This window comes from Barbus barbus (genome assembly GCF_936440315.1).
Source record: "Barbus barbus genome assembly, chromosome: 17".
Lineage (NCBI taxonomy): Eukaryota > Metazoa > Chordata > Actinopteri > Cypriniformes > Cyprinidae > Barbus > Barbus barbus.
In genome coordinates this window covers 12033467-12048778 of record NC_136745.1, presented here as the reverse complement: position 1 = coordinate 12048778, position 15312 = coordinate 12033467, and the positions used below count along the sequence as shown (strand labels likewise).

The 15312-nt window shown below is 40.4% G+C and overlaps 1 protein-coding gene across 1 annotated transcript in view; it reads left to right on the top strand.

Annotated features, from left to right (window-relative positions):
• Window positions 1–15312, top strand: part of LOC306883422 (pro-neuregulin-2, membrane-bound isoform-like) — a gene marked incomplete at its 3' end in the record, with an annotated part of 75731 nt that overhangs the window by 44150 nt on the left and 16269 nt on the right. The window contains exons 4-6 of the mRNA XM_079438670.1: window positions 8546–8666; window positions 12815–12873; window positions 14995–15018. Coding sequence (XP_079294796.1) covers window positions 8546–8666; window positions 12815–12873; window positions 14995–15018 — 204 coding nt within the window. The remainder of the gene's footprint in view (window positions 1–8545; window positions 8667–12814; window positions 12874–14994; window positions 15019–15312) is intronic.

The window sequence follows — 15312 nt, the reverse complement described above, 5'->3', positions numbered from 1 at the left end:
TTGTCACTCTATCTATCATTATGTTGTTTTATCAAATTTTGATGTTTCCAATTACCCCTGGAAGTTCACGTATAACTAGTTAGGAATCACAGACCTACTACATTTGCCACAATGTGCAGTATTCATCAGAGCACACTGTGTTCAATACTGCATCCCACAATGCCCAGCTTCTCAAACTAAGGGAAGCAGAGACATTGGAAGAGGGGTGTGGATTTTTTATGGGTGTGAATTTATTTATTGTCATCAGGGAAGAGCGACCGTAAATACTTACACAGCATATCAGCAAATGTGTTAGGAATGTATATTTCTGATTTCCATAATTATTCAAAGACTTTCCTGTAACAATAACATTGTTTTGGTCAGTTGCCATGGATTTCATCAGAACTGGTCCATTCTCCACAGACATGAGCGTTGTGGGCTGCTCTCTTGATCTGTGACCCTTGAGGGGAGGAGTGATTGTGACAGTCCATCAACATCCACTCATAAAAGTGCACAAAGCAAATGACATCAGTTCAAGTTTGAGAACCTGTGCCACAATGCAGTGTGCTTGACTTTATTACAGCAATGCAATGTTTAACATCTCTTCCTTCACTCATTTTTAATCAAACTTTAAAATTCAGACCATTTTTCTCAAAATTGGATTAAAAAAAAAATATGCTTATTTCCATAACAGGATACCTTTCAATTTCACACAAGAATAAAATATTTCTAAAAATGTATTCACCCTCAGAAATTTAACATTACATCACTTGCTCACCAGTGGATCCTCTGAACTGAATGGGTGCCGTCAGAATGAGAGTCTAAACAGCTGATAAAAACATCACAATAATCCACAACACTGTAAAAAAAGAAAGAAAAGTTGAGCCAAGGCAACCAGCTTCAACTTCTCTAAGTTCTCTCGACTTATTTTTGTAGGTGATTCTCAACTTTTTGTAGTATAAACTTAAAACAACAAATTGAGATAACCTCAAAAATCTGCTGAAGCTGGTTGCCTTAAAATTTGAAGTTGGCTCAATTTTTTTTTTTTTACAGTGAAGTAATTCACACCACTCCAGTCCATCAGTTAACATCTTGTGAAGTAAAAACTGCATTGTTGTTAGTTTGTAAGAAACATTCAGATGTTCAGATGTTTTAAACTTCAAATTGTGGCTTCAAACTAAAATACGAGTCTTCTATCCATAATATTGCTTTCTCCAGTGAAAAAGTAATTTCATCTGAATCAGGAGAGAAATATGCACAGATCAAGTGCCGTTTACAAGCGATGAATGATGAATTTTGAGCACAATTTTATTTTTGAGCCATTTGTAAACCATTCTTGACTTATTATTTGATTATAATTGGACACATTCTTATACTGAATTGAATCAAAAGCAGAAAGCAATCTTGAATTAACCCGATTTAACCATGTAAGTAATGTAATGTGACAACATTGTACCTTACTGTTAGAAATATTTATTGCATACTGCATGCAGCTTCACATGCTGTTTTTAAAGATAGCATTGCTGTGCAGCATGCTACTGTTCTCCCTCTCTCTCTTTTTATCTGTCACTCTTAACTGTTTCTCTCTGACTATCTCCGTCTGGCTCTTTGTCCGGGCAGACGATTGAATCATGGGTTCCCCGTGTCTCTGGCTGCAGAGATCCTGATGTGATGTGCTGGTGTTTGCAGTACGCAGCTTGATTCTGCGTGACTCTGACACACTGCAGAATATCTGAAACCTCGGTGTGGCTGTGAGCCAGCGATGCCTGTGAGAACATCCTCCCATCTGCCATGTGTATTTGGCAGTGTGTGTCTCACTTTGGTTTATATACAGAATGATACAGTGTTTTGTGGAAGTGTGTGTGTGTGTGTGTGTCTGCAGTTTCAGTTCTGTTGCCATATTGGAGAAATATTTAGCAGTGCTGTGTACAGATAGAAACAGGAATAATTCTGATCCACTGATGTTAAACGAGGAGTTCATCCAAAAGTCTATTAAACCTTTAGTGTCTTTATTCAAGCTTGAAAATCCAAGTTCCATGGAATAAAGAAAGTCATACGTGTTTGGAACAACATGAGGGTGAATAAATAATGACAGAAACAGTTACTCTGAAGTTTGAAATATATAATAACTTTTGAATGTTAAACTAAATTCTGTTGTCCAGGTTGGTAAAATAAATGTTTGATTTGCCTCTGCTCCACTTTTACAATCCAGATTCTTCTTCTTTTTTATATAATGTTGGATGTTCTCAGAATGGTCTATTATCTACTATATTGTGAAGAAGGTACAATGCTGTTTGTATATTGTGCTAATTTTCTTTATGGAATACCATATATTTCTACACTATTAGGGTTTTTCTTTTTTTTCTTTTTTATTAGCTTTTTTATGTTTTCTGTCTTAATTTTAATTTTGTGCTTTTGTTGAATTTTTTTATTAGTTATTTCTATTTATAATTTCATTGTAATTTAATTTTAATTATAATAATTTTATTATTTCAGTTTAGTTTTTACATTTTAGTTTTCCATCTAATATTTATTTTCTTGTTTTATTTATTATTATTTAAATTTAACAGTTCCCTTCCAGGAACTTCGAGCTGCGTCGAAACGCATATGGGAACGCCTTCAGCGTGACCAGGCTCTGAATATGATGTGTAATCAGTCAAACAAGGGCGAGGCGTCACGGGCGGGGTGACGTCACGACCAGGAAGCATATAAGCACGTGCGGCGGAGCCGGCTTCAGCTTTTTGTCATTCAGCGAAGCGCTCTGTGTATGTCAGTCTTATTTACTGTTGTTTGTCCTAGTTTTAAGTGGAAAGCATTCAGTATCATGCCAAAGCCAAGGGCAAGCTCAGGGGTGAAGCTTTCAGACCACGTTTTGAGTCGTGTGTGCATCCTTGCCCTCGCTATATCACGAGCGAGGACACACACGATTTTTGCGTGGTCTGCCTGGGTGCGGAGCATGCAGAATCGGTCTCCGCACCCGGAGGGCTCTCTTCGAGAAGGGAGCCTTCGCGAGCTCCCCACGCGGTGCCGGTCCCGCTGCTGCCGAGGTAGAGCGGCGGTGCACTCGTGGGGCTCGCAGGCTGATCTGGCGCCCCGTCTCTCGGTGTGGAAGCTGTCTCTTCCCCCGAGACGAGGGCTCAATGCTTCGTCTCTCTTCCTCTGAGGAGGTTGATGTGACGAGCGTTCACGAGGTTTCGCCGCCTCTGTCACCCCAATATGATATAACTATGAGCTTTGTAAGCTGCAGTGTTTGCACAAGCATAAAATGAATAAAGCCGGTCCCGCTTCTGCCTTTAAATCAGAGAGAAAAAAGGCAGAGCGGCGGCTGCGCTCGCGGGGCTTGCAGTGAAAAAAAAAAAGAGAAAAAGGCTGATCTGGCTGGCGAGAGTCAGACGGGCATGTCCCGATCTCCTCCCGCGCCTGATCTGGCGTCCCGTCTCTCGGTTCGGAAGCGGTCTCTTCCCCCGAGACGAGGGCTTGACGCTGCGTCCTCCGAGGAGGTTGATGTGATGAGCGTTGACGAAGTTTCGCCGCCTCTCTCGCCCCAGAGAGCTACTTCTGCACAGGAGCCTTCCGTTTTCCCCGATCTCCTCACCGAGGTGTCGAGATCGCGGGTGAAATCTTTTCGTCCCGGCCATTCGTTCCCGCTTGCGAGCTATCTGTCTCCCTCTACGGCATCGCCTTTGAAGGCTCCTGCTCTGCTTACAACATCTTTGGTGGGCAGAGGGTATGCGCACTCTCTAAACTCAGGTGGCTGCTGGGCGGGCGCAGCCTCCTCTGCATACCAGCTCCTCGCGCAAAAGGTCCTGACGGGCGAGCCCCAGGACCGCGGAGGGCGACCCCTACTGGGGTGGAGTGGCTTGCACCGTGGCACTCGGTGACCACTTCACCTCGGTGCCCTCCAGGGACTTGTCTGCTGACCCTGCCGCTGTTCCAGGGCACAGCCGGTCCCAGCGAGTATATTTCTCAGGTTTGTCCGCCCGGCAGCGCGGAGCCGAGAAACTCGCCTCAGCCGCCAGATTACGCGTCTCATTCCGGTGCGCCGCATGGAGACAGCGGTCTGGCCGCTTCTCTGAACCCAGAGGTCAGTCTCGAGAGACTGATTCCCTTAGAAGATCATTGGGCAGCGAGCTGCCGAATGTGTCTCTTTGGGTCTGGTTCGTTCAGAGGTCCTGACGGGTGAGCCCCAGGACTACGGAGGACGACCCCTACTGGGGTGGAGCGGCTTACACCGCGGCACACGGTGACCGTCTCCCCTCGGTGCCCTCCAGGGACTTGTCTGCTGACCCTGCCGCTGTTCCAGGGCACAGCCGGTCCCAGCGAGTATATTTCTCAGGTTTGTCCGCCCGGCAGCGCAGAGCCGAGAAACTCGCCCCAGCAGCCAGGCCACGTGCCTCCTTCCGGTGCGCCGCTTCGAGACAGCGGTCTGGCTGCACCAGAGGTCAGTCTCGAGAGACTGATTCCCTTAGTAGAGCATTTGACAGCCTGGCAGCGGCTGCCGAATGTGTCTCCTTGGGTCCTGCAGACCGTAGCGAGAGGCTATCGTATTCAGTTCGGCGGGCCACCCCCGCCGTTCTGCGGGGTTGTTATGACTGCGGTCCGCCCCGGGCAGGCTCTGGTTTTGGAACAGGAAGTTGGTACTCTGCTGAGGAAGGAAGCCATCGAGTTGGTTCCTCCTCACGAGACCCAGTCCGGTTTCTACAGCCGGTACTTCATTGTTCCGAAGAAGGATGGAGGGCTGAGGCCCATACTGGATCTGCGTAGGGATGGGTATCGTTAAGGTTTTAACGGTATTACTACTCTTATCGATACTGCTTATCGATCCGGTACTTTAACGGTATTCTTATCGGTACTTTTTGTTTTACTTTGTTTCTTTGTTCGTATTCTTAACAGTATCTTATCTTATGTATATAAAACACTAAAAATGCCTGCTCTTCATCAATTTGTAAATGCACCAGTGTGCAGGCATTTTTAGTGTTTTATATACATAAGATAAGATACTGTAAGAATATGAACAAAGAAACAAAGTAAAACAAACTGACAAATACAATAAAACAAACACACAAACGAAATGAAATGAAATAAACAGTGCTTTCATTTTTCCATGAAGGTCTACTAATATTAATGTTCAGGTAAGTAATAGTTACAAAAGTAATCAAATGTAAATGAGCACTGCATAGTTTTCACTGTATGTACTGATAGATTTATGTTTATTAAAGCTATAACGTTGTTCAGATTAAGAGCTGTGGGTGATTTTCTCTTTGCATTTTGTTCTTTGATTAACATTGATGGCTCAAGCTCCAGTCTGACACTTTAAGACAATATACTGACACGCATCGGATTTTCTCCCAACTGTTCTCGTCCACTTAAAACATAAAAGTGAAGACTCTCATAACCGGCCATTTTGACACATTGTGTGTGTATTTTTTTGGCATATTTTTGTGTGTTATTTCGACGCGCCCGAAGCTCAAAGTGTACTTTGCTTGTCCGTCTTGGAGCACGCCGCCGCGCAGGCACACGCGCGCACACACATTTCAGCCTGAACAGCGTCACTTGTTCAGATTGTACTCTCAACGTTTTACTATCAAATATGTCCTGCAATGTAGCAACAGTAAAGACGGCATTTTATAACAATCACTGATTGAGCTGATTCAGATAAGTTTTGGTTCGGAGGAACGAATCCGCGCCGCTATGAAGGGAAGGGAGAAATGCGGCTATAATCCTTGGAAGCCAAAATCGAAAAAAATAAAATAAATACTTAGCTTAATATAACAGCCACAGGCCTAAAGTGTGAGCAGATGTTTGAATAGTTGGTTCTCTCTTCTATCATAATTAAACAGGACTTTCATGTTGCGTGTGCTGAAGCTCATCCGCGTGAGCGCGATCTGGCTTCTGAATTGCGCATAGCAAAAATGCATCATAGACAAATGTTTGAATATTATTGCACATAAAAACAGCTGGCGACATTATATATATATATATATATATAGAGAGAGAGAGAGAGAGAGAGAGAGAGAGAGAGAGAGAGCAACAATAAATGTATGTGTGTTTTCTTAATTTCTCCAATACCGACAGAAGTACCGATAACGTCAGAGCTTATCGATACTCCGGTCTTTCATAATTTAGCCCCGAGACCGATTTAATACCGAGTTTCGGTACCCATCCCTAGATCTGCGTCTACTGAACCGCTCAGTCAGAAAGCTGAAGTTCAGGATGCTTACTATCAAGCAGGTCGTGACTCAAATCAGGTCCGAGGACTGGTTTGTCACGATAGATCTCAAAGACGCATATTTCCATGTTTCCATCCTTCCTTCTCACAGGAAGTTCCTGAGGTTCGCCTTTGGGGGCAAAGCGTACCAATATCGGGTTCTTCCCTTCGGCCTAGCACTTTCACCCCGCACTTTCACCAAGTGTGTGGATGCGGCACTGGCCCCGTTGCGGCTTCAGGGCATCCGCATACTCAATTATATCGATGATTGGTTGATCCTTGCTCAATCAGAGCGGTTGGCGGTTCGGCATCGAGATGTCGTTCTCGCCCACATGAAAGAACTGGGGTTGAGACTGAACGCCAAGAAAAGTGTGCTTTCTCCGGTTCTGAGAATCACTTATCTAGGCGTGGTGTGGGATTCGACCACGATGCAGGCACGATTGTCCCCTGCTCGGATCGAGTCGATCCTTACTACAGTCAGGAGAGTGCGAGAAGGCCAGTCACTCACTGTCAAGCAGTTTCAGAGACTGCTGGGGCTCATGGCAGCTGCGTCCAGCGTGATACCTTCTGGCCTGCTGTACATGAGACCCCTACAGTGGTGGCTCAAGACCAAGGGGGTCTCCCTGAGGGGAAACTCACTCCGCACTGTCAAAGTGTCACGCCGTTGTGTCCGTGCCTTCGACATGTGGAGGAATCCTTGGTTCTTGTCCCAGAGCCCGGTGTTGGGAGCTCCTTGTCGCCGTGTCTCGCTAGCGACGGACGCTTCCCTCACCGGTTGGGGTGCGGTCATGAGTGCGTTGAGGCTGAGGCCTCCGGTACGATCTCGTCCCTACGTGGGATCTGGTTGTGGTTCTGGAGGCTCTGTGCAATGCACCTTTCGAGCCCATTCAGGAGATAACTGAGAGACTCCTCACTATCAAGACCGTTTTCTTATTGGCTATCACCTCTCTGAGGAGGGTGAGTGACCTTCAGGCCCTGACTACGGCCTCTATTCACTTTGCGCCCGGTTCGGCGAAAGTATTCCTCTACCCCCCCGTTGGGGTATGTTCCGAAGGTCCCATCGGTCGTTCCACAGCCGGTCTTACTGCAGGCCTTCTGTCCTCCTCCCTTCGGGGAGCCAGACCAGGAGAAGCACAACCGTATGTGTCCAGTGCGAGCACTAGACGCATACATCCACAGGTCCTCCCTGTGGAGAAAGTCGGACCAGCTGCCCGTGTGCTATGGTCCGCCTAAGAGGGGTCTTCCTGCTACGAAGCCCTCCTCTTAGTAGGTGGATTGTGGGTGCCATGGCTTTGGCATACGAGGCCTCTGAGCTCCCCCCGCCGGTGGGAGTCAGAGCGCACTCAATCCGAGGTGTGGCGGCCTCCAAGGCCTTCTGGGCAGGTGTTCCATGCAGGACATCTGCAATGCAGCTGGGTGGTCCACGCCCCCGACTTTCGTTAGGTTCTATGACCTCGACATCCGAGCCACTCCCGGCTCCTCTGTCCTTTCGTCCTGACACCAGGCAGGGACTTGTCAGTCTGGCGGCGTTAGTATCTCGTTCCCATATGCGTTTCGACGCAGCTCGAAGTTCCTGGAAGGGAACGTCTCAGGTTACGTATGTAACCATGGTTCCCTGAAGGGAACGAGACGCTGCGTCGCGTTGCCACACTTCCGGCATCCCTGCCAGCGCTTGCTTCATGACTTGAAGCTGAAGCCGGCTCCGCCGCACGTGCTTATATGCTTCCTGGTCGTGACGTCACCCCGCCCGTGACGCCTCGCCCTTGTTTGACTTATTACACATCATATTCAGAGCCTGGTAACGCTGAAGGCGTTCCCATATGCGTTTCGACGCAGCGTCTCGTTCCCTTCAGGGAACCATGGTTACATACGTAACCTGAGACGTTTTTGTGGCACAATACGTGTAATATTGTATCCCACAATGCAATGCACTCAACCATCCATGTGTGCTATGATTTTTAAAGGTATTATATGTAAAAATTGTCATGCATTAATCACTTTTTTATTTCCTATGTGAGCAGCTTTTAATGAAAATTAAAAAACGAGACCTTCCCTGACTTCCTAGGTTGTCTATAAAAAAACTGTAGGCTGAATGGTTTTTATGTGTTATGTGAGTTAAAAAATCATGACATTTTTGTCAAACATAAACTGGCTGCCACACATTGAATTAAACATAGTATTGAGGTCATGTGACAATAATGTAGCATACTACAATTTAAGTGTTTATCATACTGCATTTTTTCCCATAGCGTGTACTGTGCTGTATACTTATGCTAGCATTCTGAACACAGCCATTGAGACATTTTTCACAACGTGTATGATGCTGATCTCTGACTATCTGTGTGTATCTTTCTATAGTAACCACTACATTGTCTCCGGGCTCAAGTCATGCCAGGAAGTGCAATGAAACCGAGAAGACATACTGCGTTAACGGTGGAGACTGTTATTTCATACATGGTATAAATCAGCTGTCCTGCAAGTAAGTTAAACACATTCCGAATATATTCATTTTATCTTATCTCACTTTGACAAGTTCTTAACCTTATAGTAATGTCATTGTTTATGGGCTTATTTTTTACTCCAAATAGGGCTGTCAAATTAACATGTTAATCTATATCTGACCCTGGACCACAAAACCAGTCTTAAGTGTCTGGGGTATATTTGTACCAATAGCCAAAAATACATTGTATGGGTCAAAATTATCGATTTTTCTTTTATGCCAAAAATCATTAGGATATTAAGTAAAGATCATGTTCCATGAAGATATTTAGTAAATTGCTTACCATAAATATATCAAAACTTCAATTTTGATTAGTAATATGCATTGCTAAGAACTTCATTTGGACAACTTTAAAGGCGATTTTCTCAATATTTAGATTTTTTTGCACCCTCAGATTCCAGATTTTCAAATAGTTGTATCTCGGCCAAATATTTTCCGATCCTAACAAACCATACATCAATGGGAAGCTTATTCATTCAACTTTCAGATGATGTATAAATCTCAATTTTGAAAAAATGACACTTAAAACTGGTTTTGTGGTCCCTGGACACATATAAATTCAAAATAATGAAACAAAAATTAAACGCAGTTCACAGATTACAGTTGCATAAGGTTTATTTCCTACCATCGAAGCCATTATTTTAGTATTGTTTTATGCCATTACTTATTAATATTTTAAATTAGATTTCTATTTTCAATTTTTAGTTATTTTAGTATTTTAGTTTAAATTGTAGTACATTTGTTATGTGCTTTTGTAATTTTATTGATGTATTTATTTTTAGCGTAGCTTTAACTTATCTTTATTTCAGTTATAGTAATTTTAGTACTTCATTTGAAACATATTTATTTCAATTATTTGCCAAGGCAACATTTCTAATTTTCATTGAAGTTACGCAAGTTTAAGATTTTCACATAATATTTATATTTTATTATATTTTAATTTAGCTTTACTTCAATTAGGGAAAACTGCATCAGAGCAAATCAGTTACCACCTTCTGTAATTGTGTGGATGTTAACATGTTTATGGGTAATCCATGCTGATAACTGATTACAGTTAGTACAGTTATGTCAATTTATTCGAATTTTATTCAGTTTTAATTTGACTTCCTTTCAATTCAAATGTAGAACACAGTTCTGCATTCTATTTGCTGCTTCAGTTCAAATTTGGGAATTTAAAAGAAATTCCATTCATTTCTAAATGACACCCAGTGCTACAAAGTATTGGCTCATGAAACTGTGTAAGTTTAGTTTTGTTGGGACTTTGCTGGGAAAGAAGCCGACTCTTGGAGCTTGGACTCTTTGAGCTTTAATTGCCAGAGAAATGACAGTGTGTCTGAGGGTCTGGAGGAAGGGGACAGGGTTTGCCGTGTCGCCTGTCAGCTCTGTCGATGTATACAGCCGCATTATCAATGGTAGGCTGACTTACTGCTCTCCTGTGATACCACGGACACAATGCTCTGTTCTTATCAGCCATTTTGGACAGGGCAACGCAGATTTATGGTGTATGCGCCGATTTTTTAAGGGAAGAGAAGCAAACCCATTAAAGCTGTTTAAAGCTCAAATCCTTTGGGGAGATGTCATCCTTTAACAGTGACTTGTCGAGTCAATCTCTTTAATTTACAGAACAGAGCGTCTGAAGTGGCTATAAGGGTTAATAGCCCTCAGGGAAGCATGGACTGATTTGAAAATAGTGTGTGTTGCTCTTGGCTTTCTTGACACAGTGATTCACTTATATGCCTGAGAATTTTTCTTCAACAGCACTGAAGCTTTACTTCACAGTACAGGTGGGCGGTATGACCAAAATCCTTTAGCACAGGATGAGATGTTTTATATCACGGTAACAGTAAATCATGGTGGAAATTCAGTATATAAAATACTTTACTAATGAATCATACTTCATCTCATTTGATTATACATGTATATATACATATATTTGTATATGTAATTATATACATATTGTATAAAATGGTATAGTTTATATTTTTTATATTTCAGTTAAATATATTGAATATTTTAATTATATATGCATGAAATATAAATGTTAAACATCATAAGGTATGTGACTTAAAAACAAAAATAACAGAAAGCAAAAATATCTGGGTGGCATTAATGATATAGAAAAAATATATATATACCAAAGACATTTCTTAGTCTATATTTAATTTAATTGATTTATAAAGCTGTTATATCTTTAAAGTCTCTTTTTTATTTAAAGTGTGTCTTATACTGTTATTATACAGCCTGGTTTTAATATAACCTGGTATTATTTTATAAAGTTGGGGTTTTTTATTAGTAAATTGACATGTAAGAATATTAAATTTGGGCAGAATTATAATAACATTAATTGTTTAAATGTTTTTACCTTTCTTTGGATAAATTGTGAAGTCAAAAATACATTTTCCCACATCAAATTAAGGTTTTGAATATCGACCACAGTAAAAAAATGTTTAGCAAAATCTCTACCGTTTGGCACATTGTGTGTGTGTGTGTGTGTTACTGTAGCTCCTGAGGCAAATGAAATGCAGCCTGTCCCATTGACTTCTGCAGTAAATTCTGCAGACAGACTGAAAGGTGAATTGCCCAGTAGAACTGAACTCTAAAATACCCTCAGTATATAAATAATGAAAACCTGTGAGTAGACGAAGCTCTTGGCACCATTATGAAGCTTTTAGGGACTTTATTTTGCTCCTGTTTGTCTTAGGACATTCCCCTCATTAACGTGAGGTCTGATAGACGATCACAGAAGTGGAACTGATTGGCATTTTATGAGGAGGTAAAGACGTAAAGCTTCAGATTAGGTTTCATTATGTTTGATCTACAGCGGCTCCAGAGTACTTGGACACCTATGGCATGCTTAAAAATGGCATAGTGCTGCACACAACCGTCATGTTTATAAAAATAATTTAGTGCTGTGCTGTTATCGTTATAGTTGCGGTGGTTCTTTTACATTCAGAATGATTTTTTAAAACACATGCAGGAGAAGCAGAAAAGTCTCTGACTTCATGTCTCCCTTTTCAGCTCCTCCTCTGATTGTAAGCGGTTAAATCCAACTGAAGTCAAACACCTATTGAGTATGAGAATGTGAATGTGCATGTCGCGTATTGTCATATCATCATATTATTGAGAATTCAATGCCTATTAAACTCTCACGATCATCTAGGCATTACTTGAAAGGAATGGACTGATTTGACCAATAATTTGTGATGACAATAAATGATAATTCATACACTGACAAAAAAATCACTCAAAAATACACTCTTAAAAATAAAGGTGCTTAAAAGGTTCTTCACAGAGACGCCATAGAAGAACCATTTTTAGTTCCACAAAGAACCATTCAGTCACAGGGTCTTTAAAGAACCATCTCTTTCTTACCTTTTTATAATCTGAAGAACCTTCTTTCACCACAAAGAACCTTTTGTGAAACAGAAAGGTTCTTCAGATGTTAAAGCTTCTTTATGGAACCATCTATGACATCGTGAAGCAACTTTATTTTTAAGAGTGTACCAGTAAATTTGATAAATAATTAGAAAGAAATAGCAAGTAACATTTGAATGAAACTTTTTTTTTTTTTTGTAGAAAGACTGAAATAATCTGTTTTATTTAAAACTTCAAATAAATGATATACATTTTTTTAAATTAAATATAAAATCAAAATATAAAAAAAAACATTTAAAATAATAAATAAATAAATTTTTACTCAGATTTAAACAAGCATATTTTTGTGTGTACAAATGGCTCCAGCAAGTAAAAAAAAAGGTATTAATATTTCATTTTTGCTCAATGGAGGACTATGGAGTTTTTGAGGCGGGTAAGCGCCCCCTTGAGGAATTGCTATCTAATTGAACCGTCACAATGCCTATATTTTTAGACCCATCCTAAAAATGGCATGAAATGACATGGACCCTCTTTCCTCAGGTTCAAACTCGTCCAGCATGGCCGCAGGCTGTGCCATCACAGCGATGACATCATCAGGTGGAACAGCTCGCTGGGGTTGTTCTCTGTTGTTCTAACTGCATGTTTCTCTGCTCTCGTCTCTCTCTCTCTCTTCCTCCTCATGTCTCTCTCTCCTCTACCCCTTCCCTCTCGTTCCTTCCTTCTCCCTCTGTGGGTTTGTTTCCCTCCATCAGGTGTCCAAATGACTATACCGGTGAACGCTGTCAAACCTCCGTTATGGCCGGTTTCTACAGTATGTCCATTTCTTCTTCCAGTCTGTTTGTCTGTCTGTCTGCTCTGAAGCTGCATGCTGGCTATGATGTGTGTGCGCATGTACATGTCTGCCTCTGTTTGTCCATTCAGAGTTTTTATATTGGTTTATTATGTAGAAATTCACAAAAAAAGAAATGACACAAAAAAAGCATGTTAACATATATATTATTTTCCCATAAAACAGAGTTAGATTAATAAATGAATTAGTCCATTAGACAGATTCATGACATGTTTGACAGCCACTCATTTATATCATTTAAAGGATTGTTCTGGGTTCAATACAAGTTAAGATCAATGATAGCATCTGTGTCAACACAGAAAATGATATCAGCCCAAAAATTGCATGGATGGAACTGAACTTATGGTGTTTTAAAAAACAAGACAAAACAATATAGACTCCCGTTCAAAAGTTTGAGGTCGGTAAGATGTTTTAATGTATTTGAAAGTCACTAATGCTCAGCAAGGCTGCAATTATTTGTAAAAAAAAAAAAAATACAGAAAAAACAGTAATATTGTAAAATATTATTGCAATTTTAAATAAGTGTTTTCTATTTTTAAAATCTAATTTATTCTTGAATTTTCAGCACCATTAGTCCCGTTTTCAGTGTCACATGAAGATTAATTTATGGGATGATTTGCTGCTCAAGAAACATTTCTTACTATTATGGGTGAAAACAGTGCTGTTTAATATTTAAACAGAAAACTGTTTAATATTTTTGTGGAAATCATGATGCATTTTCTTCAGGAGTCTTTGATTAATAGAAAGTTTTTTTTTTTTTACTGTCACTCTTGATCAATTTAATGTGACCTTGCTGAATAAAAGTATTCTTTTTTTTTTCTTTTTTTTTAATTATACTGACCCCAAACTTTTGAATGGAAGTGAATGTCATCTGCTGTCATGACCATGTAATACTTGATAAATTTCACATAATACACAAAAATAACAGAAAGGGACTGTTTACATAGAAAAATAAATAATTTTGTCTTTTTTCCAGAAGAACACAAAGGGGCTGTTTAAAAAACAATTCCTGATTTTTTACTGGATTTTTATTTTATTTTATTTTATTTATACATCATACAATCTTTGTGTCATATATTTTATATGGAAGATGTAAAAAATAATGTACAATACAGTCTGTTTAGTAGATTTTCTTGCTGTGTATCTTGGCGTTGATTGTTCTGCACAAAACAAAAATGATAAATAATTATTCTGCATTCAAAATTGTATGTTTTAGACATAATCTATTCAGTGGTTCTGCACATATTTCTGCTTTCAAATCCTCCGTAATAGCATTATAAGTGCGTTATTGCAAGCGTAATTTCCACAGATGCTGTCAGTAAATCTTAACTTGCATTGAACCTGGAACATTTTTATCAAGTTTTGGTTGTTAAGAAATATTGATGCTGTTGTTTTGTATGATCTCTAACAGCGTTCTGAGCTTGAAGCTTGATGCATGACCCTTAACCTCTAACCTTTGACATCTAGAACCGCTATAGAGGAACCCTCAGCATTGCCAGTATCATGCATGCCGTAGCTCAAGATGTTTATACCTCTGCACATTTGCAGTGGAAGTTTAAAAACATACATGAAAATGTAATTTTGTGACTAAACCAAAGCCATCTGATTGTTGTTTTGCATATGGATCATTAGATGTTTATCTGCATTCATCTGTACTTGAGTCTTTTTGTGTTGTACATTGTGCTTTTCTGTTTGTTTGTTTGTTTTTTTCTTCTTAACCTAAACCAGAAATGAGGTCTAGTAAATATGGCAGTAAGTGTGGCTGTCTATGTCTGCATGCATTTGTACGCTTGCTTACATGCGATGAACAAGAAAGGCGTGTTGTTTGTTTACTGGTATTTCCGTTGGTTTCGTTTCTGTTTTATGGGGAATATGGAGTTGGCCAGTGTGTGTCTGCATTGTCTGTCTGTTACTGGAACGTACAGTCACTCACTTCAATGTCTCAAACAAAACCAACCAAACAACACCACTGATCGCATTCTAGTGAACCGCCTCTATCTGAACAAGTGGACATTTTTACCTGAAACCTGTTTTCTTGTTTTTTTCCTTTTTTTTTACATTGTCAACTTTCTGCATTGGCAGAGCATCTTGGAATTGAAATCATGGGTATGAAGTTATTATTTGTTTGATTCTTTAGTTTTTAAGGTTCATGACATAATTTGATGACATAGATTAAGCATATTCACATAAGGACTCGTCTCGTTCTATTTTCTCTGTCCTATATTTGAACAAGCAAACACATTCCCAGCTTCTGATTTACTTTTTTCAGCTCTGACAAAGCGACACTCATTTTTAGGAATATAGGAAACACATCAGTCAGGTAGATCAATATTTATCAAATGCATATTTCCTATTCTGTGTCTGTATATCAGTTGAAGAATTATAGGCCAAGTTGTGCTA